This window comes from Hylobates moloch, unplaced genomic scaffold (genome assembly GCF_009828535.3).
Source record: "Hylobates moloch isolate HMO894 unplaced genomic scaffold, HMol_V3 SCAFFOLD_7, whole genome shotgun sequence".
Lineage (NCBI taxonomy): Eukaryota > Metazoa > Chordata > Mammalia > Primates > Hylobatidae > Hylobates > Hylobates moloch.
The window spans coordinates 44,229,648-44,244,949 of NW_026652282.1; the positions used below are offsets into that span (position 1 = coordinate 44,229,648).

The following is a 15,302-nucleotide window of genomic DNA, read 5'->3' on the forward strand; positions in this document are numbered from 1 at the left end:
GTAGGAACCAATCTGAAAGAAGTCTCAATGTCTAAGCTAGAAAAATCTGAGTCACAAAACACATGGCAACTGTATTGGAATAGAACTCAAAAAATAAAAAGGAATCCATGAGTCCATACTGATATAAATGAGCAATTTAATAAGTAAATAAATGGAGAAGGGACAGATCTTTCTTATGGAATAATTCCAAAAAATAAATGTAGAAGGAATGAATGAAATAGAAAATCACTATTAGAACAGCACAGTAATAATTGCTCTGGTAAGGTCCATGGATTAATACTAAAATTAGACGCCTAAACTTTAAGGATAAAAAGGTTATTTGCATTGCCTCAAAGTATTTCCCCTCAAATACGCATTAGTTACTGTAGAGATTTTAACATATATCCACAATTTTTTTTATATTCTCCCCCCCAGGAGGTGGAGCTTAACTCTCCTCCCCTTGGGTGTGAGCTAGACTTAGTGATACACTTCTAATGAATAGAATAAGAAAAGGGGAAAATAGTAATTTTATAGTGGAGAAACTTGACATACATCATCTTAATCAAGTGATGAAGGTTAATGTCACCAGTAAGAATTCATGTTTACATCACATACCCTCTGATATGATGTGATGAGAATGGTACTTTACCTCAACAGTATTCTTCCCCAAAATCCATTATCCTAGTCCAATCATGGGACTCTATTAAACTCAAATTGAGGGGCAGTCTAAAAATTACCTGCAAGCACTCTTCAAAACCAGTTAATGAGATTCCTCCAACTTTCTTACTTTTCTTCAAAATTGCGTTAGCCATTGTAATTCATTTGCTTTTCCTTATAAATTTTCGAATCAGTCTGCCTTATATGTACAAGAAGTCCTTCTAGGATTTTGATTAGTATTGTGTTAAATCTATATATCAATTTGTCTTTACTATGTTGGGTTTTCAAATCATGAACACAGCATGTATTTCCACTTATTTAGGTCCTCTTTGACTTTTATGATCAGTGTTTTATAGTTTTCAGCACACAGATCCTGTACATATTTTGTGAGATTTATATCTAGGCACATCAATGTTTTGACTGTAAATGTTTTCTTAATTTCAGTTTCAAATTGTATGTTGTTTTTATTTGTTTGCTTTTTTATTATTATACTTTAAGTTTTAGGGTACATGTGCACAATGTGCAAGTTAGTTACATATGTATACATGTGCCATGTTGGTGTGCTGCACCCAGTAACTCGTCATTTAATATTAGGTATATCTCCAAAGGCTATCCCTCCCCACTCCCCGCACCCCACAACAGGCCCCAGTGTGTGATGTTCCCCTTCCTGTGTCCATGTGTTCTCATTGTTCAATTCCCACCTATGAGTGAGAACATGAGGTGTTTGGTTTTTTGTCCTTGCGATAGTTTGCTGAGAATGATGGTTTCCAGCTTCATCCATATCCCTACAAAGGACATGAACTCATCATTTTTTACAGCTGCATAGTATTCCATGGTGTATACGTGCCACATTTTACAGAAGCTCACTTTGTCGCCCAGGCTGGAGTGCAGTGTGGCATGATCTCAGCTCATTGCAACCTCCGCTTCCTGGGTTCAAGCAATTCTCTTGCCTCAGCCTCCCAAGAAGCTAGAACTACAGGTGCGCACCACCATACCTGGCTGATTTTTGTATTTTTAATGGAGATGGGGGTTTCATTAGGTTGGCCAGGCTGGTCTTGGACTCCTGGCCTCAAGTGATTTGCCGGCCTCAGCTGCCTAAAGTGCTGGGATTGCAGGCCTGAGCCACCATGCCTAGCCCCAATTGTATGTTGTTAATGTATAGAAATCAAATCGATTTTTGTGTGATGACCTTGTATATTGCTGCCTTGCTTAAGTTACTTGTTGGTTCTAAGAAGGTTTTTTTTTTCTTTTTTTTTTTGTAGATTTCTTGGGATTTTCTATGTAGGCAATTATGTTGTCTGCAAATAGGGTAATTTTTACTTCTTCTTTTCCAATCTGAATGCCTTATATTTCTTTTTTCTTGCCTTATTATGCTGGCTAAGACTCCCAGCATGATGTTGAACAGACGTGGTTAGAATAGAAATCTTTGTCTTGTTTCTGATCTTTGGAGGAAAGCATTCAGTCTTTCACCATCAAATACAATGTTAGCTGTCGGTTTTTTGCAGATCTCTTTACAAATTGAGAAAATTTCCTTCTAGTTCTACTTCACCGAGAGTTTTTATCATGAATGGATGCTGTATTTTGTCAAATGCTTCTTCTGAATCAATTGATATTATCGTATGATTTTTCTTCTTTAGACTGTTAATATCAAATATTAAATTGATTGATTATTGAATATTGAATTCAGATTGCATTCCTGGAATAAACTTCCTATGGTTGTGCTGTATTATTCTTATTGCTAGATTCAATTTGCTATTTTGTTGAGGATTCTTACATTTATGTTAGTGACAATCCTAAGAACCCCAAATATTTATGCATCTAATAACAGAGTCACAAAATACATGATGAGAGATACACAAATCTACTATTACAGTCTGAAATTATAATATCTCTTTCTCAATAATTGATAGAACATGTTGGCAGAAAATCAGCAAGGATACAATAGACAATAATCTGAAAGACAAAACCACCAAGCCTCACTCAGGAAGAAATAGATAACCTGAATAACCCTTTAAAGAAGTTGAAATAGTAGCTTAAAAATGTTCCCACAAAGAAAACTCCAAGCCTAGATGGCATCACTGAAGTATTCTACCAAATATTTAAGGAAGAAATAATACCAATTCTATGCAAAATCTTCTGAAATATTGAGGAGGAAAGAATACTTTCCTACCCATTCTATGAGGCCAGAATTTCTTAATTCCAAAATTAGAGAAAGATATGAATAGATAAGGAAAATATAAATCAACATTCATCATAAATATACACGCAAAAATTCTAAACAGTATTTTAACAAATTAAATCCAGCAATACATTAAAAGAATAATACATCATGACTGAATGGAATTTATTTCAGGAATGCAGGCTGGTTTAATACTTGAAAATGAATCAATAAAATTCACCATATTAACAGCTAAAAAAGAAAAAATATATAATTATTTTAATAGATGCAGAATGTTGAAAACTTTTGCCCTATGATCAGGAACAAGACAGAGATTTCCACTTTCCCCACTTGTATTCAACATTGTAATGGAGGTTCTAGGTAGTGTAGTCATGGAACGAAAGTAAGTAAAATGCATGCAGATTAGGAATAAAGCAAAATCGTCTATTCACAAATAACACAATTGTTTACATAGAAAACATGATAGAATCTAATTACAACAATGAAAAGCTACTAAAACCAACAAGTGAGTTTAGCAAAATTGCAGGATACAAGCTCAATATAAAGAATAAGTTGTATTTCTGTCTACTAGCAACAAACAATAAAATGGAAATAAAAACAATACCATTTACAATATCATAAAACATGAAAAACATAAGGGATAAACCTGACAAAATAGATGAAAAATCTGTACATTGAAAACTACAAAATGTTTCTGAGAGAAATTAAGACATGCATAATTGAAAAAACACAAAAAAAGAAAAAAAAAGACCTACATAAATGAAGAGATATATCTTGTTCACGGGTCTGAAGACTCAATATTGTTGACATATGTAACAAACCTGCACGTTGTGCACATGTACCCTAAAACTTAAAGTATAATAATAATAAAATTTAAAAAAAATGTCAATTCTCCCCAAATTGATCTATAAATTTGGTGCATTCTCAATCAAAATTACTGAAGGTTTTTTGGGGGGTAGAAATTGACAAGCTGATTCCATAGTCTGTATGGAAATGCAAAGGACCAAGATTAGTCAAAGTAGGATTTCAAGAGTTACTACAAAACTATGTCACAGTAGTGTGACATTGGCATAAAGATAAACACATAGATTAGCACAGCACAGAGAGTCCAAAAATAAACTCAAACCTATACAAACAACTGATTTTTGGCAAAGGTATACAGGTAGAGACATAATAACCAGCAAAGGCCAGCATGACCGACGTACCCTCACTAATTACCTGTAAAGGGATACATGCATAAGAGGAGGCTTGCCCAAGAGAAAGAGGTCCAAAGCCAGATGAGCTTTCTAGCACAAGTGAGAGGCCTGCACACCATCAGTGAAGACTGAAGTGACAAGCACAACTATGAAATGGGGCTCAGTTGGCACAGAAAGGTGAACCTGGTGGTTTCTGTATAAGGAGACTGGGAAACAAGGGCTTCTCCTTCTGATGGTGGAGCTGTCAAGGACAGAACCTTCCTCTCCACTTGCTTCAGGTGAACTACTAGGAAATGCTGACTCTAAATAATAGCTATCTGAATAGATATGAGCATGTGTGCAGCAACTGAATGGGCATGAGTAGTATTTGAAGGAGTTCGCAGGTAGTTGGAGTAACAGTTTAAAATAACATACTTTGTCAATCCATGTCAAAATTTCTAGGAACTCTCCTTTGCAATCATGAAAATTGCCTTTATGTTTACCAGTCAGTGTTTAGAAAAATCATCTCACAAAATATTTATATTCATAATATTTCTATTCGTGCACTTATTGTGGCATACAGTAGGTCAAAGGACACCAGAGAAAAGATCCTCCTCTGACCCACAGCCTCAGTCTCCAGCTCCAGTGGCCTCTGCAGTTTGCAAGCATACTTCCAAGACTTAGCACATGATGTTTCTTCTGCCAGTCCTGCATTCTGCACATGTGGGCACCTACACCACATCACCTCTCATGGATGGTGCTCATGGGGTTGCTAAGCTTCTCCTTGAGCTGAGGGATTCAAAGGAACTGCTGGATCTATGGGGTAGCACAAGGTGAAGAAGCATACATGTTTATGTTTATGATTCAGGCTTAAACCAGAATCGGAAAGATACAGATTTAATTCCAGGCATACCTTGCCAGAGGGTGTGACATTAGACAAGTTGTACATACTCTCAAGCCCCTATTTCTTCATGTAGGAATTTTTTTTCATGAAGAAATGTTTAAGGAAGTGGACAGAAAATGATCCATGAGGATGTTTGCTGCAGCATGAATGATCATCTAAAATGATAAATATATGGAAACACATGCACTAAAATGACAAACAGAAGATAGGTTTTTAATGAATGCTGGAACTCCAGAGTTGTTTCCTAACTCTCCTCTTTCTGATTTTGTGGATTGTTTATGAGCATGAATTACTTGAATAACAGTGTTCAAACGTATTATTTATCAAAAGTGCAAATTCAGATAGTAGTGTGGTGTTTTCTCCCATCAAATAGCAGAAAACCGTAGGATTAGTCAATTTTTAGTGATTGGATTATTTGTAAGGAGGAGATATCACCTGTGACATAAAATGAATACAATGAAAGTGACATCTATAATCATCACAATGATACAAACAAGGGCTTGGGATCACCTACATCCTTGATCAGAGTGCTTGCTTTGCACTAATGTTGCCTGAGGATGAGGTTCTCTGGGAAGGCTCATGGTGCTGGGCAAATCGGGATTTCTTTTTCAGTTCAGATCTAAGCTCTCACACAGAAAGGACCTTACCTGTCCTCTCACTCCTTCACAGCATCCTAGAGAAACTTGATCCTATGCAGAGAATACAGCAGCTGCCAACCGACAGGCACCAAGGTCAGGGAGGCAGCAGGCTGCAGATAGCCTTTCCAAGTGATAATAGGAAACACCTAAGAGCTAATGAAAGCACTTTACCTGAGGAGAAACAGGAGGCTGAGACTAGAGCCCACAGTTTATGCTGATTGCAGAGTGTGAGATCTCAGTCTCTCAATAAATCTTTATTTAATCTACATAAAGATCTGAGTAGTAGGAGCAGCTCCTGCTTAGATATTAAAAGTGGTTATCCCTGATTGGTGATATCAGGAAGAATTATATATTCTTCACACTTGGCTCTGTATTGACACTACATCTTATCTGTAGGAGAGAGGGTGAGAAGGAGAGGGAGATCTGGCAATTCTACTTCTGCCATGGGGGATCTTACTAACTCTCAAAGAATGTGCGCTTCTTTCAGGGTAACCTGCAGAGTCTGAGAACGGTCCAGGTCCAGGCATGCAAGGACAGAAAGGATATTTTTCCCCCAGGGGTTTAGCGGGGGCGGGAGGGGGTGGACAGGGATGTGCAGGGCAAGCTCCTTTCTGTCCTGCAGGCACCCATCTAACTTCTGCCCAAAGCAGTAACAGTGGGCTTCTGTCCCCCTATCCCCAACCCCACACACCTTCTCTGACAGCAGAGGATCAGACCACCTAGGTGATGGTGAAGCTCTTTGACGTGCACCAGGTGCAGGAGACCTATAACCTCTAGCACTGCATTTTATCTGCTGGGTTCCCCTTGGAGAACCATATATCTTTGGAGCCCCAGAACATGCTGGTTGCACAAGAACAAAGCACACTTACTGTCTGAGAGGAAGGCTGGTGGTGTGGTAGCACTACTGAACCTCTCTTTTCTTTTGAGATCATATTGTACATACACAGTGCTACATAACTGGATGTTTCAAGTTAATAACTTAAAATGAACAGCACCACTATTACAGGAAATATTATTCAGCACTGGTTTTGGTAGTCACCCATATTTCATTTTCAAGTGTGCCATAATTTAATTATATAGCAAGTCCATGACCATGCTATTATAAATTAAGCTGTTTTGGAAGTCCCATTTATCCAAATTTTTGTTCACATGGTTAAAGAAAAAAAACATTCAGTGGTAGTTGTTAAAGCACAGTAGGAAAACCTTATTTACGACCGTGGTGTTGGGTATAGGGGCCATTGCAATGGGATCTTGCAGTGGGGGAGAGAGATTGGGCTCAATACTGAGTACAGCACAGGCTAGTGGGAATGTATAGCGAAGGAGCTGTATGGCGGTCCGTGGGTGGAAAATTACTAAGAGGAAACATCAGGGGTAAGGGGGATTCTGGCTAAACCCACCTAGCAGGATTCTTGCTGAAGACAGGCCAAGGGGAATCAGACATCACCTGGGGGATGGTGGAAGATGAAGAACCCCATGTGATAGCAAGGATGATCAGATATTGAGGATGGAGGGTTCATGCCACATTGACTTAGCAGGGCTCTTTGCTAAAACTGGGTTTTACAAGGAAATGCACAGATGGGCCTAGGAGGAGAAGTTTCAGAAGCCTGACTTAAAAGTTTGGCCAAGCAAGGAATATTTGTCAACATTCAAGACAGTTTCCTTAACATTAAAGTCCTAGAAGTAGAAATGCTGGGTCACAGGATTTTTTATTTTTTGAGACAGGGTCTTGCTCTGTCGCCCAAGCTGGGGTGCAGTGGTGTGATCTTGGCTCACTGCAACCTCAACCTCCTGGGCTCAAGCTATCCTCCCATCTCAGCCTCTCAAGTAGCTGGGACTACAGGTGTGCACCACCATGCCCAGCTAATTTTTGTATTTTTTGTAAACACAGGGTCTTGCCATGTTGCCCAGGATGGTATCGAACTCCTGGGCTCAAGCAATCCACCCGCCTCAGCATCCCAAAGTGCTAGGATTACAGGCATGAGCTGCCGCACCTGCCCTGGATTTTTGTGCAAATGTTTAGGCTTATTTATGTATGTGGGTTTATCGTCCTTCTTCTTTACATTTTTTTCTGGATTCCTATCATGCTTAAAATGGCTTTCTACTCTCTGAGAACCTAAGCTTTCACACATCTCTGGGAAGACTGAATACTCTCTTGAGGGCCACTGAGGTAGCAGCACTGAGAAAAAAATAAAGGGTAAATTTGCAGGTGAAATGCAGAGCTGGGAACATTCCTAGATCCAGAAGGACAGAACATTTTGCAGGAGGGGCCAGAAGCCAGAAACAAGCCCTTCCCAGCACCGAGCAGGCCCTTCCTCCAGGTGGCACAGAGCCTCTAGGAGGCGGGAGAGGGCTGGAAAGACAACCCACGTGACACACCCCCGAGGTTTGGGATTGGCTAGTGGGGTTGACACTGCTGAGGTCTAAACAAGGAGGCAGAAGTGGGTAGGTGCCACTTCTCTTCCCTTCTTCATTCTTCGCCAGGCTCTCTGCTGACTCGAGTCAAGTGTAAGTGAGAACAGGTGTGAATGAGTGGGCCAGCGGGCTTCTGGTGGGTCGGGCACTGTGGTCCCTGGCCTCAGAGAAGGAAGGGCCTCGAGGTCATCATCCTTCTCCTAGCAGGCAGCTATGCGGCGGGGCAGGGACAGGGGAGGAAGGAGGGCCATGAAGGGGAGGAGGGTCAGCCAAGATGGTGTGAGTTTTGGAGCGGGACACTATCTGAGTCCTGGAGGCATATGAAACTGCCCATAAAGGACGGATGCCGGGGTCCTCAGTGGGGGCCAGGGAAAGGGTGGGACGGCCCGCGCTTGACAGCGCCTGCCTCAGTGCTCATGTTCACTGGGGGTCTTCCCATCAGCCCCTTCACCCACGAGGTAAACTGCCGCGGAACTGTGAGGGTGCTGTTTGCATTCCAATTGTCGGGACTCTTTCACCTGAGACTGAGACTCAGTGGGTGGGTCCACCGATCATTCCTCCTGGGAGTTTAAGTGTGAAGAGGAGCTGGTGGGCTTCAGGCGGGTCGGGCAGCACAGTCCGTGGCCTCGGAGGAGGAAGGGCCTCACAGGCGGTGGCGCCGCCATGACCTTGTATTTGTGGCAGGGCTGGGGCGAGGGAGGAAGTTGGGCCACGGAGGGGAGAGGGATCAGATGGAGCAAAACTTGGGGTACTTTTTGAGATATCTTTGAGTCCCAGAGGCGCCTGAAACTGCCGACAGAGGACAGGTTTCGGAGTTCTCAGTGGGGACCTGGGGAGGAGGGGACTTGGGGTGGCTGTATATTAAAAAATCTCTTCATAATGGAGTTCAGTTATGAAATTAAGTCTTTTTAGGAAAGACCCCATGTTTTGATCTAGGACTTGAAGATCACTTCTCTGCCAAGTTGGCTGTGGAAGAAACAAAGCAGTTTGCAGATAGATTTATTTGATGTGATTGGAAACCACGCGTAGTTATTATTAACTCAGGACCTATTATGGAAATCTCACAAAATTAAAAAAAATTACAATCAGCAGATGGCCACGGAAAGAGTCGAGTATAATTACTCCTTTTTATTGCAGTCTTCAGTTCACGATCTTCTAGTTGCAGCGATGAGTGCACGAGTGAGATCAAGATCCAGAGGAAGAGGAGATGGTCAGGAAGCTCCCGATGTGGTTGCATTCGTGGCTGTGAGTACATTTCAGTATCTTATTTCCATTGGCAGAAATGTATTTTTCTGAAAGAAAATCGAAAACATTGTTGAACCAATATAGATGTGTTATATAAAGGACTTCCCTGCTGAAAATAATTGCAAACTAAATCACATTAATGAGACATTGAGCAAGGAGACTTATTTTCTGATATTGTCTGCATATGTATGTTTTTAAGAGTCTGGAAATAGCCCTTATGACTTTCCTATCATGCTTATTAATAAATAATACAGCCCAGAGAAGATGAAAATGGGTTCATGGGTTCCAGAATTATCGGTCCTTGCAGGTAATAACTCCTTAAAGTGTTTTCTATATAGGAAGAATAACTTTTCTTAAGAGTACTTACAGAGAAGATAGGAAAAACCTCTTCAGATTTATTTGTGACTAGCTACCTTCACATAGTATGTATATCTGTGACTTCTATTGCCATGGTATTAATAACAATATTCTATTTGCATCTACTCTCCCCCACGTCTCAAAAGCCCGGTGAATCTCAGCAAGAGGAACCACCAACTGATAATCATGATATCGAACCTGGACAAGAGAGAGAAAGAACACCTCCGATTGAAGGTGAGAAGGGCATGGAGGAGCATTTTGTATTTCATGTATGATTTTATACTAGTAACAGGAATAAATAAACCATCCCCTAAAAATTGGCTGGAAACCTGTAAGGTAATCCTTGGTAAGGGAATAGTGTAGTTTTCAGCTGCTGTAGTCTTTGTGATAAATTTTCTCTTCAGCATTTTACTTATCTTATATCTTAAGAGTTCTTTAGCATACTTGGAAAATACAATCCTTGCCAAGACTCTATATTAGCAAACAAAAGGAAACTACATTAAATTTAGACAAAATTATAAACTGTTTCATGAGTTAAACTTGGTTTTATTGGGATATTATTTTTCTGGGCATAAGGCATTGCATTGAAAGTTTGAGCAAACCTAGATATATTATGGTTAGCTCTTACATAGCAATTTTTAGAAAATGTCATAATTCAGAGAAATAAAAATGTGAAATCCTTTTAGTTGCCATTAAAAGTCTTCAATACTTTTGTCTTTCTGAACCATAATCTATTTGTCATATATTTATTTTTTTAACTTTTTACTTAGAAAGGATTTAAAATGTAAGGAAAAGTTATCTAAGTACAGTGAACTCCTGTATATTCTTCAACTTGATTCACTGATTGCTATAACATTTTGCCACTTATCTCCCTGTTTTTACCATATTAATATATTATTGCTGAACCACTTGGGAGTAAGTTTCAAATATCACAACTAGTTACTCTGTAAGTAATTCAGTATGTATCTGCTAAAAATATGGATAATCTCTTAAATAACCTCCGAACAATGATCAAATTCAGGAAAATTAGCATTGACAAAACATCTAATATATAGTCCATTGCAGTTTTGTTAATTGGCCTAGGAATGTCCTTTATAGGATTTTTTTTCCTGATCCAGGATCTAATCCAAGACTACTCATTGCATTTAGTTGTCATATCTCTCTGGTCTTCTTTAATCTGGAGGTGTTCCTCAGTCTTTCTTTGCCTATCATGACATTGACAACTAGAATCCAAACCAGTCGTTTTGTAAAATGTTCTTTAATTTGGGTTTGTCTTATGTTAACATTTTTACAGACATTTTTTTCATTCATTTACTAGGGCTTACTAGGTGCCGGGTAATGTACTAAGTGCTGAGGATATAAATGAGATAATGATTTCTGCCTTGAGCTCACAATCTAATCAGGGAAATTCATGTAAACAAATAACTGCTCTAATGAGTGATTTACAGTAACAGAAGTATATGTAGATCGTGAAAGTGACAACTAAGTTGTCTTAAACAGTCGTAGGAAAAGAAAACTTCATAGTAGAGATAATATTCTTCCCCATTTTCTAGCAGAAAATTCCAATGCCCATTGCACTCATGCATCACATTTGTTAGAATACAAGCCTACAGAGATTTATTTAATAACACTAATTTATAGTTTACTGCTTACTTGTATCAGTAACTTTTTTATTTATATAAGAACGTAAAGTGGAAGGTGATTGCCAGGAAATGGATCTGGAAAAGACTGGGAATGAGCGTGGAGATGGCTCTGATGTAAAAGAGAAGACTCCACCTAATCCGGAGCGTGCTAAGACTAAAGAAGCAGGTACGTTATTCATTTGGAATGGAAGTCATGGGGTTACTCTTTTTCTGTAATATACTTTAATAACAAGTCTCACATACAAATATTATTTGAAAGGTAGTTCAGACACCAAATACTTGATTCAAAGACAGTGTCAGGGGAAAAAATGAATTAGGTCAAAGCCATGTTGTTGAATTATAAAATATGAAAGTATTATTACTTTGGAGGAGAAATCTTCCAAAACACAAGGCAAGTGATCAAATACTTTTAAAAGTATATACATTACTTAACATACCCCAGGAGCAATTGGGTATCTAAATGACACATAGTGTTGCTTTAAGAAAAAAATTTGCCAGAATTGTTTATCACAAATCGCTTTTAGGCACTAACAAGTAAGATAGATCTGTATGTTTTGAATTCTCCAAGTTGGTTTGTTGTCTTTTAAAAAAAATTGTGAGCTAGACTGAGAAACAGTAGCAGTTTCCCTCACATTTTAATGTCATCTATATGGTAGTGGCTTAAATAAACCAATAAGACCATGTATATTTTTTAACGGGCATATCTGGCCTCCAACCATGTAATTTTTATCATCTAAATCAGAATACTTTTGAGAGGGAAAGGGAATGCTATGAATACAACATCAGGTTAACAGGTGCCAATGAGACAAATGGCCACTCTGGTATAAATAATCCACATAAAGATTTAACTAGATCAATGAATTATTTTTGCACTTTTGCACAAAGGGACAAACCAAATGAAATGGCATTCTTTGACCTCTCTTTAGTCAGCTAAACAATTACTTAGCTAATATATAACTAGCAGAGTGTTTTTAGTCAATACATTTGAGTGACACTGTGTTTGCTTGCTTGTTTTTTGCTTCTTGGAGTTTTTGTTTGATTAAAAAATCAAAACAAAACAAAACTGAAATCAGTGGCTGTTTTTGCCCTCTACTTAAAATTATCTTTAAATGGGCTCATAGCATTTAATCTGTTCTGGCTTGAGAAGTCTTTGTTTCCTCGTACCACTAGAGTGAGGCATTTTAAAAATTAGTACACATATGCCTGAAAATGTACATTAGCATAGAAGTCTATGCAGTGGTTAGGGTTCTGGTTTTAATTTCATCTTAAAAAAACAAAACTAGTGTTCTTTGTGTGGTTTTAGTGTCATCTCAGTAAAGTTCTGCTAAGTAATGAACTCAACTGTTATGTTTATATTTTAGGAGATGGGCAGCCATAAGTTAAAAAGAAGACAAGCTGAAGCTACACACATGGCTGATATCACATTGAAAATGTGACTGAAAGTTTGAAAATTCTCTCAATAAAGTTTGAGTTTTCTCTGAAGAAGTCGTGTGTGTCTTTTGTAAAATTTATTCCTAGGAAATTGACACTATTGTAAATCGTATCTTTAAAAAATCCTTGTGTTCTGTTTAGAGCTGGTATATATTTTTGTATACTGATTTTGTGTTGGGCAACATTGCTAAACTTGCTTATTCTGTTGGTTTATCCCTACATCCTTTTGGATTTTCTCCATACACAATCATACCACATGTAAATCATGTAAATAATGATAATTCTGTTTTTTCCTTTTGAGGCTTTTTACTTTCATTTCTTGTCCTTATGACCCTGGCCAGACCCCTCCAGTACAATGTTGATTAGAAGTGATGATGATGTGAATTCTTGTCGTATTCCTGATGTCAAGAGGGAAACTTTCAACATTTCACTATGATAGGTTTTAAAAATATATGTAGATTCCTTCTATAGGTTGAGTATACCTAATACGAAGTCCTCCAAAATCTGAAACTGTTTGAGTGCCTCCGTGATGCTCAAAGGAAGTGCTCATGTCAGATTTCAGATTTTCAGATTATGGATGTTTAACCAGTAAGTATGATGCAAGTATTCTAAAATCTGAAACAGCATTTCAGGGATGGTATACTCAACCTGTATTAGATTAAGGACTTTTCAAAAAATTCTTAGTTTTCTAAGAGTATTTACCATGCTCACCATGAATATATATTGAATTTTATCAAACACTTGGTCTGCATCTATTGAGGTGTATGATATTTCTCCATTAAGCTGTTAATATAGCATTCCTAGAATAAGCCCAATTTAATTTGTGATATATTGTCCTTTTATGTATTACTGGTTCCTTTTCCTAATGTTTTGTTTAGGATTTTTACACTTTTGTTGATGACCTTGACCTATAAATTTTTAATACTCACTCCATTCAGGCCTTGGTAGCAAGGGTATTCTGGCTTCATAATAAGAGTTAGGATGTATATTTTCCTTTTATTTTTCCATATAGTTCAGCTAACGTTGGAATTCTTTCTTAAATGTTTGATAGAATTTGCCAGTGAAGATATCTGGACGTGGAGTTCTCTCTGTAGGGAAGTTTAAAATTGAATCAATATCTTTAGTCACATTAGGACTATTTCAATTTTCTATTTCTTCACTTTAGGTTTTATTTTTCTAGGATTTTGTCCATATTATCTCAATTTTTGTTATACAAAATAGCCCATAATATCCTCTCCTTATCCTCTTAATGCCTGTTTTCATTCATAGAACTGATAATTTGTGTCTTCTCTCTTGTATTCTTGATCAATGTCAGAGTCTTTTCAAAATAAACTGTTGGCTATCCTATTTTTGTTTTATATTTTGCTAATTTTGGCTCCCACGTTTATTCTTTTACTTTGTGTTTAATTTGCTGTTTTTAACTCCTTGAGATAGATGTTTAGTTCATTAATTTTCAGTCTTCTTTTTAATGTATACTTCATAACTTTCTCTCTAATGAGGGCTTTAGCTGCAGTCCACAAATTATGATATTTAGTATTTTTGTTATTCAACTCAATATTTTCTAATTCACATTATTTCTTTGAACGATAGATTACTTAGAAGTGTATTTCTTCCAAACATTTGAACACTTTCTAGCTGTTGTTGTGTTACACAGTATAGATAACTGACAATATCTGTTTACAAAAGATACATCCAAAACATAAAAATTTACAGAAGTTGAAAGTAAAAGGATGCACAAAAGATACTCTGCACAAAACAATTAAAATAGGCTTTAAGGCAAATGAGCATTACTAGGAATAAAAAGGGGTATTTCACAGAGAAAAGGTTCAATTCACTAGGAAGATTTGATTTTAAATGTGAGCCTAATGTGGCTTCAAAATATGATGGGAAAATTGGCAGAATACGAAAAGAAGTTGGTAACTGAGAGAATAAGCAGACAAAAAGCAATAAGGACGTGGGGCTCTTCCTTACTGGCAAACTAAGCACTTGGCTTTGTCTGCCTTTAAGGTAGCCTAACACTTGATTCTTACCCTGAGGAGGGGATGTGGAGCAGACCTGGAGAGCTCCTGGTCCTTCCATCAGGTTGTACTCCTCCCAGTCAATCACCAGGTATTGGAACTGCTGTAGGTATGCAAGGAAATCTAATACAACCTGGACATCATTTTTACTTTCTACATGTATCACCTGGGGGCAAGAGAGAGGTGGCAGATGGAAGGGAAGGGCCTCATAAACTGGGTGCGTCATCACAGCAAGGAACTAGTTTTAGAGATTCACTGCAAGCCACAAAGGGCAGACATTTCTTGAAAGGATGCTGGAATGCTTTAAGCTGACTCAGGAAGGGCGGGGCCCAGGGCGACCCTCAGTTGTATGGGAACCACGCACCCTCCTTTCAAGGGCTCCTGATTCCTGAGGACCAACTCCTGCTGCTAACCCTAGGAGGCCTCCCCATCCCCTCCCTGGAGGAAGGGGCTAGGTGGAGAGCTGATGTCCCGTGCTGAGCAAGGAGAATTATGCTAGGGTATGTATAGTCAGGCAGCACAGCCGCACAAGCCAGACAGCGTGCACTAGGCTACAGCCAGCCACCACCAGGACTCGGGGACTGGACTCTCCCTAGAACACTGTTTCTCCTCCGACCCATGTCCTGATGCCTGCCCTGGGCTGCACTCTCTGGGACCAGCAGCT

General features: G+C 38.6%; 1 protein-coding gene across 5 annotated transcripts in view; it reads left to right on the forward strand.

The window, feature by feature from the left end:
• The window catches only part of PAGE4 (PAGE family member 4), a 78,087-nt gene extending 65,413 nt beyond the window's left edge, over nt 1-12,674 (forward strand). For 2 of the 5 annotated variants that reach the window (XM_058441811.1, XM_032756343.2), the window contains 4 exons: nt 9,082-9,189; nt 9,693-9,780; nt 11,230-11,355; nt 12,551-12,674. In XM_058441811.1, the coding sequence (XP_058297794.1) occupies nt 9,082-9,189; nt 9,693-9,780; nt 11,230-11,355; nt 12,551-12,567 (339 nt within the window). In that variant the 3' untranslated portion in view covers nt 12,568-12,674. Of the gene's footprint in view, nt 1-7,950; nt 8,038-8,458; nt 8,483-9,081; nt 9,190-9,692; nt 9,781-11,229; nt 11,356-12,550 lie in introns of those variants that run through there. The other 3 variants (XM_032756345.2, XM_032756344.2, XM_058441813.1) reach the window with 3 other exon arrangements.
• The last annotated feature ends 2,628 nt before the right edge of the window (nt 12,675-15,302 follow it).